General features: G+C 48.0%; 1 protein-coding gene across 1 annotated transcript in view; it reads left to right on the forward strand.

Moving 5' to 3' along the window:
- The window catches only part of MARCHF4 (membrane associated ring-CH-type finger 4), a 133,897-nt gene that overhangs the window by 86,876 nt on the left and 24,388 nt on the right, over positions 1-22,633 (forward strand). Inside the window, exons 2-3 of the mRNA XM_077449649.1 lie at positions 6,440-6,601; positions 13,115-13,307. Of these exons, the coding sequence (XP_077305775.1) occupies positions 6,440-6,601; positions 13,115-13,307 (355 nt within the window). The remainder of the gene's footprint in view (positions 1-6,439; positions 6,602-13,114; positions 13,308-22,633) is intronic.

A 22,633-nucleotide genomic window follows, 5' to 3' on the forward strand; every position in this document is an offset into this window, starting at 1 on the left:
GATAGATTGCTGTTCAGCAGGTGCCGCCGCGGTAAAATCCTCATTATTCCTGGTACCCTGGATGTAGCTGTCCGGGGTCCAGCGGCGGGATTCAGTTACGTAACAGACGCCAATTTACAGTGTAAGCAAAGCATGTGCTCTAAATAGTTCTGCGCGGCGGGATGTGTGTCCAGCCGGTCATGCAGCGCAGCGATTTAGCCATTTCGCAACAGCGATGAGCCCATCTCGATGCGATCCACTAGCCAGGTATTATTATATTATTACTATTATATTATGCAGGATTTATATAGCGCCAACAGTTTGCGCAGCGCTTAACAAAATGAAGGCAGAGATTACAATTACATTACAATTTGGTAGAAGAGGAATCTGAGGGCCCGGCTCCTTAGAGTTTATAATCTAAAAAGGAAGGCTCAATTCATACAAAAGGTATCAAAGATACTTGCAATCCACCCGGCATGTGTGGTGGACTAGTAGAGGGGGTCTTTCTGAATGGTCTACACGCGATCGGAAATTAATCAGATTTTGTTGACGGAAAATTTTGTGCGTCGGAAATCCCGACTGAAAAAGTCAGATGGAGCCCTCACACGATCGGATTTTCCAACAACACGATCCGATCGCACATTTTCCATTGGAAAGTCCGACCGTGTGTACGCGGCATTAGTCCGTAGGGTTCAATGTTGAGTTGGCCCACCCTATGCAGATATAACAGCTTCAACTCTTCTGGGAAGGCTTTTCCTCAAGGTTTAGGAGTGTGTCTATGGGAATGTTTGGCTATTCTTCCAGAAGCGCATTTGTGAGATCAGGCACTGATGTGGGACGAGAAGGCCCGGCTCCGAGTCTCCACTCTAATTCATCCCAAAGGTGTTCTATCAGGTTGAGGTTAGGACTCTGTGCAGGCCAGTCAAGTTCCTCCACCTCAAACTCGCTCATCCATGTCTTTATGGGCCTTGCCTTGTGCACTGGTCCAAACAATTTGGTGGAGGGGGGATTATGGTGTGGGGGGGGGGGTTGTTTTTCAGGGGTTGGGTTTGGCCCCTTACTCCAGTGAAGGGAACTCTTAAGGCGTCAGCACACCAAGACATTTTGGACAATTTCATGGTCTCAACTTTGTGGGAACAGTATGGAGATGGCCTCTTCCTGTTCCAACATGACTGCACACCAGGACGCAGCTCATCACAAATCGGGGGGAAAAGGCCAATCACAGCTGCCCTTTACCATGTGATCAGCTGTGTCTAATGACAGCTGATCACGGATGTCAACACAAGCCGATTATCTGCTTTTTTCTCCTCACGCAGAAAAGAAGAAAGCCAATAACTGGCTTGTGGTAAAGGGACATCGGCACTGATAATCAGTGCCCTGATTATCAGTGCAATCCCAGCAGTGCCCAATATTGCCGCCCATCAGTGCTTGCTCATCAGTGTCACCTATCAGTTCCACCTATCACTGCCCATCAGTGCAGCCTCACCAGTGCCCACTAGTACCGGCTCATCAGTGCCCATCAGTGCAGACTATCAGTGCCCATTAGTGCAGCCTCATTAGTGACCATCCATGCAGCCTCATTAGTGCCCATCAGTGCCCATTTGTGCAGCCTATCAGTACAACCTCATCAGTGCCCATCAGTGTAGCCTCATCAGTGTAGCCTTTCAGTGCCCATCTGGCACTGATGAGTGCCCATCAGTGCAGCCTCATCAGTGCCTTTCAGTACCCATCAGTATAGCCCATCAGTGCAGCCTCATCAGTGCCCATCAGTGCAGCCTCATCAGTGCCCATCAGTGCAGCCTCATCAGTGCCCATCAGTGCAGCCTCATCAGTGCCCATCAGTGTAGCCTCATCAGTGCAGCCTCATCAGTGCCCATTAGTGCAGCCTCATCAGTGCCCATTAGTGAAGGAGAAAAATTACCTCTCAGTTGTCACCTATCAGTTCCGCCTACCAATGCCCATCAGTGCCACCTTATCAGTGCCCACTAGTGCTACCTCATCAGTGCCCATCAGTGCAGCCTATCAGTGATCATCAGTGCAGCCTCATCAGTGCCCATCAGTGCAGCATACCAGTGCCCATCAGTGCAGCCTCATTAGTGCCCATCAGTGCAGCCTCATTAGTGCCCATCAGTGCAGCCTCATTAGTGCCCATCAGTGCAGCCTATCAGTGCCCATCAGTGCAGCCTATCAGTGCCCATCAGTGCAGCCTCATCAGTGCCCATCAGTCCAGCCTTATTAGTGCCCATCAGTCCAGCCTTATTAGTGCCCATCAGTGCCCATCAGTGTAGTCTATCAGTGCCCATTAGTGCAGCCTCATCAGTGCCCATTGGTGAAGGAGAAAAATTACCTGTTTGCAAAATTATGATTTTCTTTTTTTTGTTTGTTTAGCATTTTTTGATAAAAAATTTGTTTGGATACAGCATTGCATGACCACGCAATTGTCATTCAAATGTGTGACAGCGCTGAAAGCTGAAAATTGGTCTGGGCAGGAAGGGGGTAAAAGTTCCCAGTAGGCAAGTGGTTAATGTCCCTGTATGTGCCGCATCAGTTTACACACACAGATCCCGGTTCTCAGTGTGTCACCAGCGATCGTGGGACCCCGGCTCTCGCATCGGCTCCGGGGGCGAGCAGCGGGCACACTCGTGCCTCTAGTGGCCACAGGCCAAAGCGACGTTACATAACGTAGTTTCGGCCAGCCGTGCCATTCTGCGGCAGTAAAACTGCGATGGCTGGTCGGCAAGTGATTAAAAAGTATACACGTTATTTAACCACTTAAGCCCTGGACCATTTGGCTGGCAAAAGACCAGAGCGTTTTTTGCGATTCGGCACTGCGTTGCCTTAACGGACAATTGCGCAGTCGATGCGACGTGGCTCCCAACCAAAATTGACGTCCTTTTTCCCCACAAATAGAGCTTTCTTATGGTGGTATTTGATCACCCCTGCGGTTTTTATTTATTGCGCTATAAACAAAAAAATAGCGACAATTTAGAAAAAAACGTATTATTTTTTACTTTTCTGCTATAATATCCCCCAAAAAAATATAAAAATTTTTTTTTTTTCCTCAATTTAGGCCAATATGTATTCTTCTACTTATTTTTGGTAAAAAAAAAAAATGCAATTAGCGATTATTGATTGGTTTGCGCAAAAGTTATAGCGTCTACAAAATAGGGGATAGATTTATGGCATTTTTATTATAAATTTTTTTTTTTTACTAGTAATGGCGGCGATCTGCGATTTTTATCATGACTGCGACATTACGGCGGACACATCGGACACTTTTGGTGCTATTTTGGGACCATTGTCATTTATACAGCGATCAGTGCAATTAAAGCGGGAGTCCGCCGGGACTCCGCGTTTTTTTTTTTTTTTAAAAGTCAGCAGCTACAAATACTGCAGCTGCTGACTTTTAAAATAGTGACACTTACCTGTCCAGCGCGCCCGCGATGTCGGCACCCGAAGCCGATCTCTAGATCGACACTCGAGTGCTGCCGCCGCCATCTTGGGTATGGGAATCAGGAAATGGAGCCTTTCGGCTTCATTTTCCGGTTCCCTACTGCGCATGCGCGAGCCGCGCTGCGCAATGAGGACGCTCCCCGCTGCCTCTGGGATCTGTGTGTTTCCCAGCAGGCAGCGGGGCACTTGCGGAAGGGGGCGGGCACTTGCGGAAAGGGGCGTAATGTACGCCCCTTTCCACAGAGAGCTAGCCCGGAAGTGGGTGCAGTTACCTGGATTATCCAGGTAACTGCACCCCCCTCCCCCCTGAAAGGTGTGCCAATTGTGGCGCCGGAGGGGGGGAGGATTCCGATGAGCGGAAGGTCCATTTTAGGGTGGACCTCCGCTTTAAAAATGCATTCATTACTATGTAAATGTGACTGGCAGCGAAAGGGTTAACCACTAGGTGGCGCTGTAGAGGTTAAGTGTGCCCTAGGGAGTGATTCTAACTGTGGGGGGGAGGGGCTGTGTGTGACACGTCACTGATCACCGCTCCCGATTACAGGGAGCGGTGATCAGTGTCAGTAGGCAGAACGGGGAAATGCTTGTTTACATCAGAATTTCCCTGTTCTTCCTGATCGCAGGTATCCCCACAGACATCGCACTCACGGAGGTCGTGGCGGGTGTGTCTGCCCGCAAACTGTTTCTTAAAGGGCAACGTACAGGTACGTTAATATGCCTGTACATTCCCTTCTGCCGACGTATAACGGCGTGAGCCGGTCAACAATCGGTTAAACAATGATTGAGAAAAATTATCTAAAAACAATCCTTATGAATATAGCAGATTTGATGGCGTTCCCAACATGTTTCGCCCTCAATCTGGGCTTCCTCAGGGGGTGCTGACCACTTGGAGCACAAGCCTTCTAGCAGAGAAAAATAATATATATATATATATATATATATATATATATATATATATATATATATACACACTAGTACAGAAACACATGTGAGGTATCAGCGCGATTGTCAGAGCGAGAGCAATAATTCTAGCACAAGACCTTCTCTGTAACTCTAAACTGGTAACTTGTAAAAAAAAGTGAAAGCATGAAGATTTTTAGGTACTGTGGTTTGGCGCCATTCCACGTGTGTGCGCAATTTTAAAGCCTGATATGTTAGGTATCTATTTATTCTGTGTAACATCTTCCACTATATACAAAAAAATTGGGCTAACTTTAGTGTGTTTTTTTTTTTTCATTCAAAAAAAGTGTACATTTTCCCAAACAATTGCATTGTAATACCGCTGCGCAAATCCGATGTGACATAAAACATTGTATTGATCATCATTTGTTTCTCTAGGGTCTCTGCTAATAAATATATATATAATACATGGGGGTTCTAAGTCATTTTTGAGCAAAAAATACTACTATAAACTCGTAGGCAAAAAGTTCCAGGAAAGGTCCGGTCCTAATTGCACATGTCTGGAAAACAACAAAGTTCTGTACACAAGATATTCACGTCATTCCGTCATGTGTGGCGATATGTAACACATGTGTAGCGCAAGCAACATTTTTGTACGTAGGTACCTCGCCAGGTGTGTTCATGTTCTTATGTGTCTGATTGTGGGGGCATGCTCAAATTTATTTTTCTGGGGGGGGGGGGGTGCAGAGTGTAGGGGTCAGGAATATGTGTTATGCAGCACAGCCTACAGAGTGCACGGGTCAGGGGTATGTGACATACAGCACATCCTACTGAGTGCAGGGATCCAGCAAAATGTTATACAGCACAGCCTACAGAGTGCAGGGGTCAGGAATATGTGTTATATAGCACAGCCTGCAGAGTGCGGGGGTCAGGAACATGTGTTATATAGCACAGAGTGCAGGGGTCAGAAATGTGTTATACAGCACAGCTTACAGAGTGCAGGGGTCAGGAATGTGCGTTATACAGCACATCCTACAGAGTGCAGGAGTCAGGGGTATGTGACATACAGCACATCCTACTGAGTGCAGGGGTCAGGAATACATTATATACAGAACAGCCTAAAGAGTGCAGGGGTCAGGAATACATTATATACAGAACAGCCTAAAGAGTGCAGGGGTCAAGAATATGTGTTATACAGCACAGCCTACAGAGTGCAGGGGTCAGGAATATGTGTTATACAGCACAGCCTGCAGAGCACAGGGGTCAGGAATATGTGTTATACAGCACAGACTGCAGGGTGCAGGGGTCAGGAATGTGGTATACAGTACAGCCTACAGAGTGCAGGGATCAGGAATATGTGTTATACAGCACGGCCTGCAGGGGTCAGGAATGTGATATACAGCACAGCCTACAGAGTGCAGGGGTCAGGAATGTGATATACAGCACAGCCTACAGAGTGCAGGGGTCAGGAATGTGATATACAGCACAGCCTACAGAGTGCAGGGGTCAGGAATGTTATATACAGCACAGCCTACAGAATGCAGGGGTCAGGAATGTGATATACAGCACAGCCTACAGAGTGCAGGGGTCAGGAATATGTGTTATATAGCACAGCCTACAGAGTGCAGGGGTCAGGAATATGTGTTATACAGCACAGTCTATAAAGTGCATGGGTCGGGGTATGTATTATACAGCACAGCATTAAGAGTTCAGGAGTCAGAGGTATGTAACATAGCCCTCCCTATATTGCTGGTCAGTGAGGACAAAAATGTGTTGAAGTGCATGCCATGAAATCTGTAACCTCTGAAATATTAAAAATTTTGCAAAAAGAACTTGTATTCTATGTAAATTGTAATGTGCAGCTTAGATAACTATACATATATAGCTATAGATATACATAATATAATATATATATATATACTGGTAGAGAAAACAAGGCAGCCTGAGCTGGCCATCCATGTTACGGACTGATTGTATTATCTCTGTACAGCCTGTACTATAGATTGTAACAAGTCTTATCAGTCTTTAGGTTTTATTACTGTTCTGTATCTAATAAATGAGATCACGTGACCTGGTGTAATTGTGTTGTATGTTCTGAATCCTGCAGGGGGAGCTGCTGAGTCCTTGCCGCTGTGACGGATCTGTACGTTGTTCGCACCAGCCCTGTCTTATTCGGTGGATCAGCGAGCGTGGATCTTGGAGCTGTGAACTGTGTTATTACAAGTACCACGTTATTGCCATAAGCACAAAAAACCCTCTTCAGGTAAAGGTAAGTCTGAGCAACTCCGCGCCGGGTGATCGATCAGCACTCTGAATTTAAATCTGGCATATCCCGGGAATGGGGGGGGGGGGGGGTAAGAGATTGTGCAGGGCATAGGGCGGAGGAGCCTGCGGGAGCGGAGGATCAGATAAGGAAAACTGCTCTTTCTCTAGCCACTTGCCAACATGGGAAGTACAGCTGTTTTAGGCTGGTTCACACTTGTGCGATGCGGGAACCCTGCGATTCCACTACGGGTTCCTGCATCGCACCCGACTCGCACAACAGTTCACAACGACACATGCGAACTGCTGGGGAGTGTCATACAATGTTAATGACACCCCCATTTCAGCTCGCATGTCGCACTGCAAAGTGTCAGTTTGGACATGAATCGGATCGCATGGGCGCCATGCGATCCGATTCTGGTGCGGACCAAAAAAAGAGTCCTGTGCGAGTTTAGTCCGAATGTGATACGATTTCAGCCATACTATCTGTATGGCTGAAATCGCATTGCACGGACATCGCCTGTGATTTGCACTGCAGTGCAAATAGCATGCGATTTTGCACTATGCAGCAGTGTGAACTGGCCCTGAGCCTAGGTTTCCTGCAAATTTGATGGATAGCAATGTTAACTGTGAAGTTGCCCCAGAATGCAGTTCACATGCACACAAACCCCGCTTTTCATTTAGGCTCTGTTTCCACTTGTGCAACTTGTCCTGCGACTTGGGACTGCAAAGTTGCATGACAAGAAGTACCCGATTTCCAATGAGTACCATTCATATCTGTGCGACTTCAAGTCACAGCGACTTCAAAGTAGTCCCTGCACTACTTTGGTCCCATTTTAATGTGACTTGAGGTCCATAAACCTCCAGAATACACAGGCATTGCTTCAAGTCGTGGCAGAATCGTGCAACTTTCAGTCTTTTCAGGCTAACGCAGCCTGAAAGTTGCACAATTCTGCCGCAATTTTGATGCAACTTTAAAGAAATGCCTGTGTATTCCGGAGGTCTATGGATCTCAAGTTGCATCAAAGTGGGACCAAAGTAGTGCAGGGACTACTTTGAAGTCACACAGATACGAATAATACTCATTGGAAATCATAGAGTACAAAGTCGCAGGACAAGTTGCACAAGTGGAAATGGAGCCTAAATGAAAAGTGGGTTTTTGTGCATGTGAACTGCATTCTGATGGGCCAACTTCTCAGTTAACATTGCTAGCCATCAGATCTGCCCGTAGCCTTTACAGTGCATGCACAGGAATGATGTTCAGATTTTACTACCGGTAGCACTACCACTGGGCGAAGTACTCCTGGTAGTAAAATTCAATCCTTAAGGCTATTTTCACACTTGTGCGACATGAAAGTCAAGTGCTTTTGCCATGATTTTTGCCATGACTTGAAGCAATGTCTGTGTAATCTTGAGGTCTCTGCCACAAGTCGCATCAAAGTCGGACAAAGGTAGTACAAAAACTACTTTGAAGTCGCACAGATATGAACTGAACTCGTTGGAAATCGTGGGGTGTGACTTGTCATGTGACTTTGCAGTCTCAAGTCGCAGGACAAGTCGCATGAGTGTGAAAGGGCCTTAGGCTGTCCATACCACCTGATCACTGCTGCTACCTCATTGGTTTAGTGTATTGTTTTACTGGTGGTGACTCATGGTTCTTTCAGTGTACTGTGTTCTAAAAACTGATATGATTCTTTAACTCGGTAACTTGTATGATTCTTTAACTCGGTAACTTGTATGATTCTTTAACTCGGTAACTTGTATGATTCTTTAACTCGGTAACTTGTATGATTCTTTAACTCGGTAACTTGTATGATTCTTTAACTCGGTAACTTGTATGATTCTTTAACTCGGTAACTTGTATGATTCTTTAACTCGGTAACTTGTATGATTCTTTAACTCGGTGTACTGTGTACTCCTGACTCTTGTTTTAAAGCGGTTCTGCACTCATAATAATACATTTGCCCATTCTGTTGCCTCTAGACCGTACATTTGATAATGCCACATGTTTTTTTTTTTTTTATTAATCTACCTTTTGTAATTCGTAGTTTTTTATTTTCCTCCCCTGCGGCGATGGGCGGTCTCTTTCTCTCTCTCTCGGTCACGCGAGATTTAGGGTGTATTAGCCGAAATCTCGCGAGATTCCGGGTGCATTAGCCGCAATGTCTCCTGGGATTACTTGGACGAGATCCCAGGAGACAGTGCGGGCTTCAGCAGGAAATGATGCTGATCCCCGCAAGAGACCGCCCATCGCCGCAGGGGAGGAAAATAAAAAACTACGAATTACAAAAGGTAGAAATAATAAAAAAAATAAACATGTGGCATTATCAAATGTACGGTCTAGAGCAGGCATGTCCAAAGTCCGGCCCGCGGGCCAGTTGCGGCCCGCGGTCCGGTTTTGAACGGCCCGCCTGGTCTTTCTCAATTTATTGTGCTGCAGGATCAGGGCTGTCAGATCAGCCGATCCCTGGCACTGTGAGGAGCTCCGTGAGCTTCAAAAGTGAAAGTAAAGTGCAGAGGATTGTGCTGTGCTCTCTGCTTCCCCCTACAGTGCAGTACCCGGCTGAATGAGGCAGCTGCAAAGGTACTGTACTATGCTACAAGCTAAATTAGTGTTAAAAAGGCCTTTATTCATGTGTGTATGTATGTATGTGTATGCATGTGTCTGTATTTGTGTGCATGTATGTCTGTATGTGTGTCTGTATGTGTGTGTGTGCGCATGTGTCTGTGTGTGTGTGTGCGCATGTGTCTGTGTGTGTGTGTGCGCATGTGTATGTGTGTGTGTGTGCGCATGTGTCTGTATGTGTGTGTGTGCGCGCGCATGTGTCTGTATGTGTGCGCATGTGTCTGTATGTGTGTGTGTGTGCACATGTGTCTGTATGTGTGTGTGTGCACATGTGTCTGTATGTGTGTGTGTGCGCATGTGTCTGTATGTGTGTGTGTGCGCACGTGTCTGTATGTGTGTGTGTGCGCACGTGTCTGTATGTGTGTGTGCGCACGTGTATGTGTGTGTGTGCGCACGTGTCTGTATGTGTGTGTGCGCACGTGTCTGTATGTATGTGTGTGTGCACACGTGTCTGTATGTGTGTGTGCACACGTGTCTGTATGTGTGTGTGCACACGTGTCTGTATGTATGTGTGTGTGCACACGTGTCTGTATGTATGTGTGTGTGCACACGTGTCTGTATGTATGTGTGTGTGCACATGTGTCTGTATGTATGTGTGTGTGCACATGTGTCTGTATGTATGTGTGTGTGCACATGTGTCTGTATGTATGTGTGTGTGCACGTGTCTGTATGTATGTGTGTGTGCACGTGTGTGTGTGTGTGTGCACATGTGTCTGTATGTATGTGTGTGTGCACATGTGTCTGTATGTATGTGTGTGTGCACATGTGTCTGTATGTATGTGTGTGTGCACATGTGTCTGTATGTATGTGTGTGTGCACATGTGTCTGTATGTATGTGTGTGTGCACGTGTGTCTGTATGTATGTGTGTGTGCACGTGTGTGTGTGTGTGTGCACATGTGTCTGTATGTATGTGTGTGTGCACATGTGTCTGTATGTATGTGTGTGTGCACATGTGTCTGTATGTATGTGTGTGTGCGTACATGTGTCTGTGTGTGTGTGTGTGTGTGTACATGTGTCTGTATGTGTGTGTGTGTGTGTGTGCACATGTGTCTGTATGTGTGTGCGTACATGTGTCTGTGTGTGTTTTTTTTTTTTATTGCACTGCACCAAAAGCACCCTACATTTTCCAATGTGTGGGGTACCATTAAGAATTAACAGTACCCCCTAAAGTGCAGAGCATTAGTCTGTGTGTTGGGAACGAGTGCGACAAAGGCAAGAGAATTCTTGTTGGGCTGTGTATTAGTGCTCGGATGGACACACTTAGACCGAATTTTCAATGGTTCAAAGAATGTCAGGCAAAATGGTCGGCCCTCAGGCATGTTCACTTCAACAAATCCGGCCCACTTTGAAAAAAGTTTGGACACCCCTGGTCTAGAGGCAACAGAATGGGCAAATGTATTATGAGTGCAGAACCGCTTTAAGTTTGTATCCAGTTCCTGAGTGTCACTGTGCTTTGGGTCAGCTGATTGGTTGCAGGGAGGGGCGGAGCTCTCTCACTCTAGGATCATATTACCAGGCCTGCTCTTCTATGTACTGAGTCCATAGTGAACTGTTTCAAACAAATCAGTTCACTCAGATGAATCGATTCAAAAGCACGATTCGTTCATGAACTGGACATCACTAGTGTGTATGTGTTCTGCACTGTAGGTGTGTGTATATATGCTGTGTGGGGTAGGTACATGCATGTATTCTTCAGAGTCAGTGTGTGTATGTGTTCTTCGGGGTAGGTGTGTCTATGTGTTCTGCAGGGGAGGTGCCTGTACGTGTTCTGCAGGATAGGTGTATGCATGTGTTTTGTACGGTAGATGTGTGTATGTGTTCTGCAGGGTCAGTGTGTGTATATGCTGTGTGGGGTAGGTACGTGAATGTATTCTTCAGGGGCAGTGTGTGTACATGTTCTGCAGGGCAGGTGCCTGTACTTGTTCTGAAGGGGAAGTACTAATACATGTCCTGGAGGGGAGGTGAGTGTACATGTTCTGCAGGAGAGGTGAGTATATGTGTTCTGCAGTGTAAGTGAGTGTAAGTGTTCTGCGTGGGAGGTGCCTGTATGTGTTCTGTAGGGGAGATGTGTGTACGTGTTCTGCAGGGAAGGTGTGTGTACGTGTTCTGTAGGGGAGGTGCATGTACGTGTTCTGGAGGGGAGGTGCGTGTACGTGTTCTGCAGGGAAGGTGCGTGTACGTGTTCTGCAGGGGAGGTGCGTGTACGTGTTCTGCAGGGAAGGTGCGTGTACGTGTTCTGTAGGGGAGGTGCGTGTACGTGTTCTGGAGGGGAGGTGCGTGTACGTGTTCTGCAGGGGAGGTGCGTGTACGTGTTCTGCAGGGGAGGTGCGTGTACGTGTTCTGCAGGGGAGGTGCGTGTACGTGTTCTGCAGGGGAGGTGCGTGTACGTGTTCTGCAGGGAAGGTGCGTGTACGTGTTCTGCAGGGGAGGTGCGTGTACGTGTTCTGCAGGGGAGGTGCGTGTACGTGTTCTGCAGGGGAGGTGCGTGTACGTGTTCTGCAGGGGAGGTGCGTGTACTTGTTCTGTAGGGGAGGTGAGTGTACGTGTTCTCTAGGGGAGGTGCGTGTACGTGTTCTGTAGGGGAGGTGCGTGTACGTGTTCTGTAGGGGAGGTGAGTGTACGTGTTCTGTAGGGGAGGTGCGTGTACGCGTTCTGTAGGGGAGGTGAGTGTACGCGTTCTGTAGGGGAGGTGAGTGTACGCGTTCTGTAGGGGAGGTGCGTGTACGCGTTCTGTAGGGGAGGTGAGTGTACGTGTTCTGTAGGGGAGATGTGTGTACGTGTTCTGTAGGGGAGATGTGTGTACATGTTCTGTAGGGAAGGTGCGTGTACGTGTTCTGTAGGGGAGATGTGTGTACGTGTTCTGTAGGGGAGGTGCGTGTACGTGTTCTGTAGGGGAGGTGCGTGTACGTGTTCTGTAGGGGAGGTTCGTGTACGTGTTCTGTAGGGGAGGTGCGTGTACGTGTTCTGTAGGGGAGGTGAGTGTACGTGTTCTGTAGGGAAGATGCCTGTATGTGTTCTGTAGGGGAGGTGCGTGTACGTGTTCTGTAGGGGAGGTGAGTGTACGTGTTCTGTAGGGGAGGTGCATGTACGTGTTCTGTAGGGGAGGTGAGTGTACGTGTTCTGTAGGGGAGGTGCATGTACGTGTTCTGTAGGGGAGGTGAGTGTACGTGTTCTGTAGGGGAGGTGCGTGTACGTGTTCTGTAGGGGAGGTGAGTGTACGTGTTCTGTAGGGGAGGTGAGTGTACGTGTTCTGTAGGGGAGGTGCGTGTACGTGTTCTGTAGGGGAGGTGCATGTACGTGTTCTGTAGGGGAGGTGAGTGTACGTGTTCTGTAGGGGAGATGCGTGTACGTGTTCTGTAGGGGAGGTGGGAGTACGTGTTCTGTAGGGAAGGTGCCTGTATGTGTTCTGTAGGGGAGGTACGTGTACGTGTTCTGTAGGGGAGGTGCGTGTACGTGTTCTGTAGGGGAGGTGCGTGTACGTGTTCTGTAGGGAAGGTGCCTGTATGTGTTCTGTAGGGGAGGTGCGTGTAAGTGTTCTGCAGGGGAGGTGTCTGTATGTGTTCTGCAGGGCAGGTGCGTGTACGTGTTCTGTAGGGGAGGTGTCTATATGTGTTCTGCAGGGGAGGTGTCTATATGTGTTCTGCAGGGGAGGTGTCTATATGTGTTCTGCAGGGGAGGTACGTATCAAGGCCTCCTCCTCTAGGTGTCTGATTTCATGATCTGCTCCCTGGTTGGCATTGTATTGCAGATGCACTTTGTTGTTTTGTTACATTAAAATCAATGTTAATTTTTTTTTCCCTCCCTGGTGATTTCCTCAGTCTATGATGCGCCATGCTATATGTTGGTGCCATATAAGCACAAAGCAGTAACGATGATCATATTCTCCCCTGCAGTGGCAAGCCATCTCCTTGACAGTAATAGAGAAGGTGCAGATCGCAGCGGCCATCCTGGGCTCCCTCTTCCTCATCGCCAGCATCTCGTGGCTCATCTGGTCCACGTTCAGCCCTTCCGCCAAGTGGCAGCGGCAGGACCTGCTCTTCCAGATCTGCTACGGAATGTACGGCTTCATGGACATCGTCTGTATAGGTAAGTCTGCTGTCATTTTACTTACCTTTATGGGGGGGCTTATTGAAATAAACAGCAGAGCCTTCCGTGGTGAATTGCCAGCTCCTCGGTTCACAGCTCCGCTGCGGGCAGCTGGTAGAATTCTCCCTGTGCTCTCTAAGTAAAAATATGAAATGTAAAAAAATAAATTGTTAAACTTTAAGAATATGCTTAAACTTCTATAAGGCTCTGCTCACACCAATGCGACTTTGGACGCATAAAGTCACATAACAAGTCACGGCCCATTGATTTTAATGGCACAGGCTCTGATCCGGGGCGGTCACAGCGACTTTGAAAAGGTTCCTGCACTTCGATGAGACTTGAGTGCCAGAGAGTGGAAAGTCGCATCAAAGTCACACTGGAAAATTGGGCGACTTTGGAGTCGCACTCGTGTGAACGGAGCCTTACTGTAAGAACCAAGTCCAAAACTCCTCCCTCCTGCTTTCTCTAATTTGTTGCCTAATTAAAAGTCAACTCAGACTCATTTGCATTTCTGTCCATCCAGTCCTGAGATTTACACAGCTCTCTCACAGCACAGCCCTGTCTGGCAGGCCTGGAAGCCTGGTGTTTCTCTGCTGCAGTTAGGTAACACTTTCATTCACACATGTGCAAAATCGTTCCCCATTCTTTTCAATAGCACTCATAAAAATGGTTTGCAGGGGTAAGAAACAGAGAGATCACTCCCTCTGATTAATAGTCAACACAGGGCTCTGGGCTGTGATTGGACACAGCCGATCAGCAGGTCCCGGCTGTGAATTATTGTCCGGGACCTGCTGACAGACTCCCACTGGATACAGTCGCAGCGGGTATCGGGGTGGCACGCATGTGCGCACCTTAAACCCAGAAGCAGGCACCAAAGTGCTAGAGCGCCGCTTTGCCTGCACGAGCCGCCCGTCCGCAATACATTGGGGGCGGGTCGCCCGAACTTGGTTTATAATATATTAGTGAATGCAAAGCTGCATTAATGTGTGTTTATACCCAGGCACGTGCTAGCACTTTTGACTTGCAGCACTTGGTTTGATTATCTGCATGGAGTTTGTACAGTTGGGAAAATAATGATTTGATCTCCTGCAGATTGTGTAAGTTTGTTTGTGTAAGTTAGTATTTTATATGATGGAGACAGAATATCAACCAAAATTCCAGAAAAAACACACAATACAAATGTTATAAATTGAGTTACAGTTCAGTGAGTAAAATAAGTATTTGATCCCCGACCAACCAAAGATAATTCTGGCTCCCACAGACTGGCTACAGTAGATGCTCATGTGGTACACAGATCAGTCCTGTCAATGTAAGAAGGTTCTCCTCCTTAAAGAGGGATTCCACCAAAAAAAAAATATTAAAAGCCAGCAGCTATAACTACTACAGCTGCTGACTTTTAATAAATGGACACTCACCTGTCCCGGGTTCCAGCGATGCCGGCAGCCGAGGCCGATCGATCGCTCGGCTCTCGGCTGCTGCCGTCACCATTCTAGGTGAGGGAATCAGGAAGTGAAGCGAATCGGCTTCACTTCCCGGTTCCCTACTGCGCATGCGCTAGTCGCGTCGCGCAATAGGAAATCTCCGCGCTGTCACTGGGACCCGTGTGTGTCCCAGCAGACAGCGTGGCAGGGCAGGAAATGGCGTAGACTCCCACGGGAGTCTATGCCCGGAAGTGGGTGTAAATACCTGTCTTTGACAGGTATCTCCACCCCCCTCCCCCCTGAAAGGTGTCAATTGTGACACCGGAGGGGGGGAGGGATCCGATTAGCGGAGGTTCCACTTTAGGGTGGAATCCCGCTTTAAAGAGGAAGTAAACCCTGATGGGTGTTACTTCCTCTTTCATTCCCTGCAAAGGTAAAGTATAATGGACTACTATGCATCGCATAGTAGTCCATTATGTGTCACTTACCTGACACAGGAGCCAGTGAAGTCACCGCTGTCCCCTGTAGTTTGGAGCATCCATCTTCTCGGTGGGTCTCGCTGCTCCGGTGAAGCCACGATGACGTCACTCCCGCGCATGCGCACGGGATCCACCACATATCGCCATTGACAGCGGCGCGCTCAGCGGTGCCTGTCTTTCGGCAAATATCTCCTAAACTGTGTAGGTTTAGGAGATATTTCTTGGACCTACAGGTAAGCCTTAATCTAGGCTTACTTGTAGGTCAAAGTTGGTTGTAATTGTTTACAACCACTTTAACGACAACTCGTTATGTGTATAAAAGACACCTGTCCACAAAATATTCCTTCCATTCATTCCTCACCATCATGGGCAAGATGAAAGAGCTGTCAAAGGACGTCGGGGAGAAGAGTGTAGACCTACACAAGGCTCTGGAATGGGCTGCAAGACCATCAGCAAGAAGCTTGGTGAGGAGGAGACAATTGTTGGAGTGATTATTCGCAAATGGAAGAAATACAAAATAACCATCAATCGCCCTCGGTCTGGAGCTCCATGCATGATTCTGCCCCATGGGGTGAGGAGGATCATGAGAAAAGTGAGGGATCAGCCCAGAACTACACGGGAAGAGCTTGTGAATGATCTCAAGGTAGTTGGGAACCACACTCACCAAACAAACCATCGGTAACACAATACGCCCTCATGGATTGAAATCCTGCAGTGCCCGCAAGGACCCTCTCCTCAAGGAGGCACATGTACAGGCCCGTCTGAAGTTTGCCAATGAACATCTAAATGATTCAGAGAAGGATTGGGAGAAGGCGCTGTGGTCAGATGAGACCAAAAATTTAACTCTTTGACATTAACTCAACTTTCCATGTTTGGAGGAAGAAAAATGCTGACTATGACCCTAAGAACACCATCCCTACAGTCAAACATGGAGGTGGAAACATGATGCTTTGGGGCCGTTTCTCTGCTAAAGGTACAGGCCGACTTTGCCGAATTAAGGGGCCAATGGATTGTAAAATCTTGGATGAGAACCTTCTTCCCTCAGCCAGAACACCGAAGATGGGTCCTTCAGCATGACAATGAGCCAAAGCATACCGCCAAGGCAACAAAGTAGTGGCCCAAGAAGAAGCACTAAGAAGAATACCTAACCGGTCTCCAGACCTTCATCCTATAGACCAGGGATATGCAATTAGCGGACCTCCAGCTGTTGCAGAACTACAATTCCCATGAGGCATAGCAACAGTCTGACAGCCACAAGCATGACACCCAGAGGCAGAGGCAAGATGGGACTTGTAGTTTTCCAACAGCTGGAGGTCCACTAATTGCATATCCCTGCTATAGACCATGGATATGCAATTAGCGGACCTCCAGCTGTTGCAAAACTACAAGTCCCATCATGCCTCTGCCTCTGGGTGTCATGCTTGTGGCTGTCAGAGTCTTGCTCTGCCTCATGGGATTTGTAGTTCTGCAACAGCTGGAGGTCCGCTAATTGCATATCCCTGCTATAGACAATTTATGGAGGGAGCTTAAACTTCAGGTTGCCAAGCGGCAGCCAAGAAACCTTAAGGATTTAGGGAAGATCGGTAAAGAAGAGTGGACCAAAATCCCTCCTGAAATGTCTGCAAACCTGGTCACCAACTACAAGAAACATCTCACCTCTGTGCTTGCCGACAAGGGTTTCTCCGCCAAGTACTAATTGATGTTTTGCTTGGGGATCAAATACTTATTTTACTCACTAATCTGCAACTCAATTTATAACATTTGTATCTTGTATTTGTTTCTGGATTTTTGGTTGATATTCTGTCTCTATCATTTAAAATACACCTATGATAAAAATGATAGACCCTTCATTTCTTTAGGTGGGTAAACTTACACAATCTACAGGGGATCAAATAATTATTTCCCCCCACTGTATATATTTCCTCCAAGTATTCTGATTCCCTTCCACACTCCAGAGACATGCTGGTAGGATGATTGGCTCCTGTTTATCTCGGTCCTAGTAAGCATGCAAGATAGGGACTTTAGATGGTAAGCTCCTTGGGTGCAGGGACTGATGTGAATAAAGTAAAACTGGTCCGCGCTATATAAATGCCTAATAAACTTGCATGGTGTACAGCTTTAAGAATGCACTTGGACTGTACAGACCGCGTTGTCATTTTCCGCACCAGTCATTTATGAAATTGCGCAGTAAAAACAAATTTCTATCACCAAGTCATAATTCCACCTTCCAAACCGGGCAATGGCAGCCGCTGGGCACTGGAACAGCCTCTGCCAGGGCCAATGGAGCCGGCTAATGCCCCTGCAAGTCAATGAGACAGAAAGACGCCATAAACTCGGGCGCATGTCCTCTAAGTTTTGTCATTGCGTCATCCCATCTGCAGGAGGGAAGCAGCAGGAGGCTCGGCGATTACTTTCCGGAACGATCCCCTCCTATCGTGCTTCGTAGAGTGCGTCGTTGTGGTCTGCCAGAACGGGGCTTCAGCCGTATGAATCATTATCGCCCAAAGGCGAGACGCGAGCCGCCTCCGCTCCGTGACATCAGCCATGGAAAGGACGGTCGCTGAAGTGAGAAATCCGTCTTTGGGTCAGTCAACAATGTACAGCCGATTGTAACCATTTCATGATTTCATAAGTGATTTGGAGGGAACTCAAAGGTCCCATTCACACCAGAACATGTTCCTGCACTGCGTTTAAAACGCACTGGGTGGGCGATCTGCTGCAGGTGTCAGTTTAATCCTAACGACACCCGAAATGCAGGTCTTGCCTGCCTGCATCGGATCGCATAGTACGGCAGTACCTTGTGATCTGGTGCGATGCTTTTTTTAACAGTAATGCATGGACTTTCGGTGCAATTTCATCAAATTCAAACGAATGGGCTCAAAATCGCGCCACACTGAGTCAGACTGGAATGCGGATCACAAATGTGCCATTCTGAATGCCAATCAAAGCGCCTGTCACTAAATAAAATGCTTACCTTACAGTCCTGGTTACATGTTGTGTTTGCCTTGCTTTAAAAAAGTATCCCCCATGTTGCTTTCTTGGTGCTTCAAAGCTTCTCCAAAGCCTCCACAGAAGTCTCGCTTAAAGCACCTGAAGCTTTTGAGAGGCTTTTATTCAGTGTTAGCTTCACTTTGTTATGGGGGTATTGCATGTATGAGATATCCCAGGATGCACTGGGAAACCAACACGCGAACCAGAAAGACGTCAGGAGCAGTCACTTCTGGTTCATGTGTGTATATTCTGGGAGTGTCTGGTGCAGATGTCACATCTGGTGTGCATCATGGAGCAGCAGGAAGGTGAATGGGGTCCGAACTGGAGTGGAGAAACTAGCAGATGGCATATGTGGCAGAGGATCAGCAGAGCTGGGGACTGGAGCAAGAGAAACTTGCAATGCCACATGATGTGAGCACCGTGAGAACAATATAGCAGTTGATAAGTGGGGACCAGAGAGAGAGAGAGGAGGATCAGTAAACCAGAGGATCAGAAAAGCTGGGGGTTACTAATGAGTGGGGGATAAGCAGAGCTGGGGGTTACTAATGAGTGGGGGATCAGCAGAGCTGGGGGTACTACTCAGTGGGGGATGAGCAGAGTTAGGGGTTAATACTGAGCAGGGGATCAGCAGAGCTGGGGGTTACTAATGAGTGGGGAACCAGCAGAGCTGGGGGTTACTACTGAGCGGGGGGGGGGGGTCAGCAGAGTTGGGGATTACTACTGAGTGGAGGTTCAGCAGAGCTGGGGGATTAGCAAAGCTGGGAGTTACTACTGAGCGGGGAATCAGCATATCTGGGGGTTACTACTGAGCGGGGATCAGCAAAGCTTGGGGATACTGCTGAGTGGGAGATCAGCAGAGCTGGGGGTTACTTCTGAGTGGGGGGGATCAGCAGAAAAAGGGATTGGCAGAGCAAGGGGTTACTACTGAGTGGGGCATCAGCAGAGCTGGGGATGCTACTGAGCAGGAGATCTGCTGAACAGGGGTACCAATGAGCTGGGGATCTGCTGAGTGGGGGTACTACTGGGCCCCTTTAAAACAAATAGAAAAATTCAACACACACAGGGCATTTGCCAATCTTCACTAAAGCTTCAAAAAAGCACCACCAAAGTATCATAAACACATCAGAAATGCGTGTTGAAGCGATAGGCGCTTTAATTTGTGTTAAAGTCAAAACCAGTGTAAATTGAACCCTGACCGTAAACGTGGCCAAAATGGCATGTCTTTGCATGTTTACGAAACATGCCAACAATGCCAGTTGTGTTTGCGGTGCTATTTGTTGGTAAAGGGACCTCCAAATGTGGCAAGCAGACATGCGTTTTGGCGCCTCGCAGCAAGCACAGCAAAACGTGCAGTCATTTTTTCAATTAACAAAATGGAAAGTAAATGAAGAGAAGAGAAATCCCAATCCAATCAATATTTGGGGTGACCGCCCTTTGCCTTCAAACCAGCGTCCGTTCTTCTAGGTAGACTTGCACACAGTTTTTGAAGGAACTCGGCAGGTAGGTTGTTCCAAACATCTTGGAGAACTAAGCACAGATCTGTGGATGTCGGCTGCCTCAAATCCTTCTGTCAGACTCCATGATGGTGAGATCAGAGCTCTGTGGGGGCCAAACCATCACTTCCAGGACTCCTTGTTCTTCTTTACGCTGAAGATAGTTCCTAATGACATTGGCTGCATGTTTGGGGTGGTTGTCCTGCTGCAGAATAATCTTGGAGCCAATCACATGCCTCCCTGATGGTATGGCATGATGGGTAGGTATCTGTCTGTATTTCTCAATATTGGGGACATCATTGAGCCTGACCAAATCTCCAACCCTATTTGCAGAAATGCAGCCCCAAACTTGCAAGGAATCGCCCACCATGCTTCACAGTTGGCTGCAGACTCTCTTTATTGTACCGCTCTCCAGCCCTTCGCCAACAAACTGCCTTCTGTTACAGCCAAATATTTCACATTTTGATTCGTCAGTCCAGAGCACCAGTTGCCATTTTTCTGCACTCCAGTTCCGGTTTTCCTGCATAGTTGAGTCGCTTAGCCTTGTTTCCACAACAGGTTTGGCTTTTTAGCCAAAATTATTTGATTAAGACCTTTTCTGGCCAGACTTCTCCAGACAGTAGATGGGTGCACCTGGGTCCCACTGGTTTCCTCCAGTTCTGTGCTGATGGCACTGCTGGACATCTTCTGATGTGGAAGGGAAATAAGTATGATGTGTTCTTCATCTGCTGCATTAAGTTTCCCTTGCCAAACACTGCGTCTACGCTCCTCAACGTTACCCAACCACTGCATCTACGCTCCTCAACGTTACCAACCACTGCATCTACACTCCTCAACGTTACCCAACCACTGCATCTACGCTCCTCAACGTTACCCAACCACTGCATCTACGCTCCTCAACGTTACCAACCACTGCATCTACACTCCTCAACGTTACCCAACCACTGCATCTACGCTCCTCAACGTTACCCAACCACTGCATCTATGCTCCTCAACGTTACCCAACCACTGCATCTACGCTCCTCAACGTTACCCAACCACTGCATCTACGCTCCTCAACGTTACCCAACCACTGCGTCTACGCTAGTCAACGTTACCCAACCACTGCGTCTACGCTAGTCATCGTTACCCAACCACTGCATCTACGCTCCTCAACGTTACCCAACCACTGCGTCTACGCTCCTCAACGTTACCCAACCACTGCGTCTATGCTCCTCAACGTTACCCAACCACTGCGTCTAAGCTCCTCAACGTTACCCAACCACTGCGTCTACGCTCCTCAACGTTACCCAACCACTGCGTCTACGCTCCTCAACGTTACCCAACCACTGCGTCTACGCTCCTCAACGTTACCCAACCACTGCGTCTACGCTCCTCAACGTTACCCAACCACTGCGTCTACGCTCCTCAACGTTACCCAACCACTGCGTCTACGCTCCTCAACGTTACCCAACCACTGCGTCTACGCTCCTCAACATTACCCAACCAGTGCGTCTACGCTACTCAACGTTACCCAACCACTGCGTCTACGCTCCTCAACGTTACCCAACCACTGCGTCTACGCTCCTCAACGTTACCCAACCACTGCGTCTACGCTCTTCAACGTTACCCAACCACTGCGTCTACGCTCTTCAACGTTACCCAACCACTGCGTCTACGCTCCTCAACGTTACCCAACCACTGCATCTACGCTCCTCAACGTTACCCAACCACTGCATCTACGCTCCTCAACGTTACCCAACCACTGCATCTACGCTCCTCAACGTTACCCAACCACTGGATCTAAGCTCCTCAACGTTACCCAACCACTGCATCTACGCTCCTAAACGTTACCCAACCACTGCATCTACGCTCCTCAACGTTACCCAACCACTGCATCTATGTTTCTCAGTGTTGCCAATTTCTTTGTGCTTCTTCAAAAGAGCTTGAACAGTACAGCCTGAAACCCCAGTCTGCTTTGAAATCTTTGCCTGGGAGAGACCTTGCTGATGCATAACTCCATTAGAGTGCACTGGTGTCATTGGGCACACAGGGGTATACATTGGTTAGTAGATGATACTCTGGGGTGCACTGGAGTTGCGGGGTGGACAAGGGTCAATAAATGACCCAGGATGCTCTGATACTCTGGGGTGCACTGGTGTCATGGGGTATACAGGGGTGCACACTGGTCAGTAGATGACACAGGATACTCTGGGGTGCACAATCTTTGGGGTGCTCAAGGATCAATAAATGACCCATGATGATCTGGGGTGCACTGAAGTTATGGGGCGAACATCAGTCAGTAGAGGACATAAGATACTCTGGGGTGCACAGGGGTGCAGAGAGGTGCACAAGGGTTAATAAATGACCTAGTATGCTCTTATGCACTGGGGTGCACTGGTGCCATGGGGCACACAGGGGTGCACATTGGTCAGTAGATACAGGATACTCTGGGGTGCACTGAAGTTGTTGGGTGCAAAGGGGTAAATACGGGTCGATAAATAACCCAGGATGCTCTGTTACTCTGGAGTGCACTGGTGTCATGGGGCTCACAGGGGTGCATATTGGTCAGTAGATGACACAGGATTCTCTGGGGTGCACTGGACAAACTCGGGCGCACATTGGTCAGTAGATGACACAGGATTCTCTTAGGGTGCACTGGATTTTTGGGGTGCACAAGGGTCAATAATTGACCCAGGGTGTTCTGATGCTCTGGGGTGCATTGTAGTTTTGGGGTGCACAAGGGTTAATAAATGACCCAGGATGCTTTGAGGTGCACTGGAGTCACGGGGCAAACTGGGGCGCACATTGGTCAGTGGATGACACAGGATTTCCTGGTGTGAGCTGGATTTTTTGGGGTGCACAAGGGTCAATAAATGACCCAGGATGCTCTGATACTCGGGGGTGCACTGAAGTCATGGGGTGCACATTGGTCAGTGGATGACACAGGATTCCCAGGTATG

This window comes from Lithobates pipiens, unplaced genomic scaffold (assembly GCF_037356315.1).
Source record: "Lithobates pipiens isolate NorthernLeopardFrog02 unplaced genomic scaffold, aLitPip1_a1.2 Scaffold_22, whole genome shotgun sequence".
Classification (NCBI taxonomy): Eukaryota; Metazoa; Chordata; class Amphibia; order Anura; family Ranidae; genus Lithobates; species Lithobates pipiens.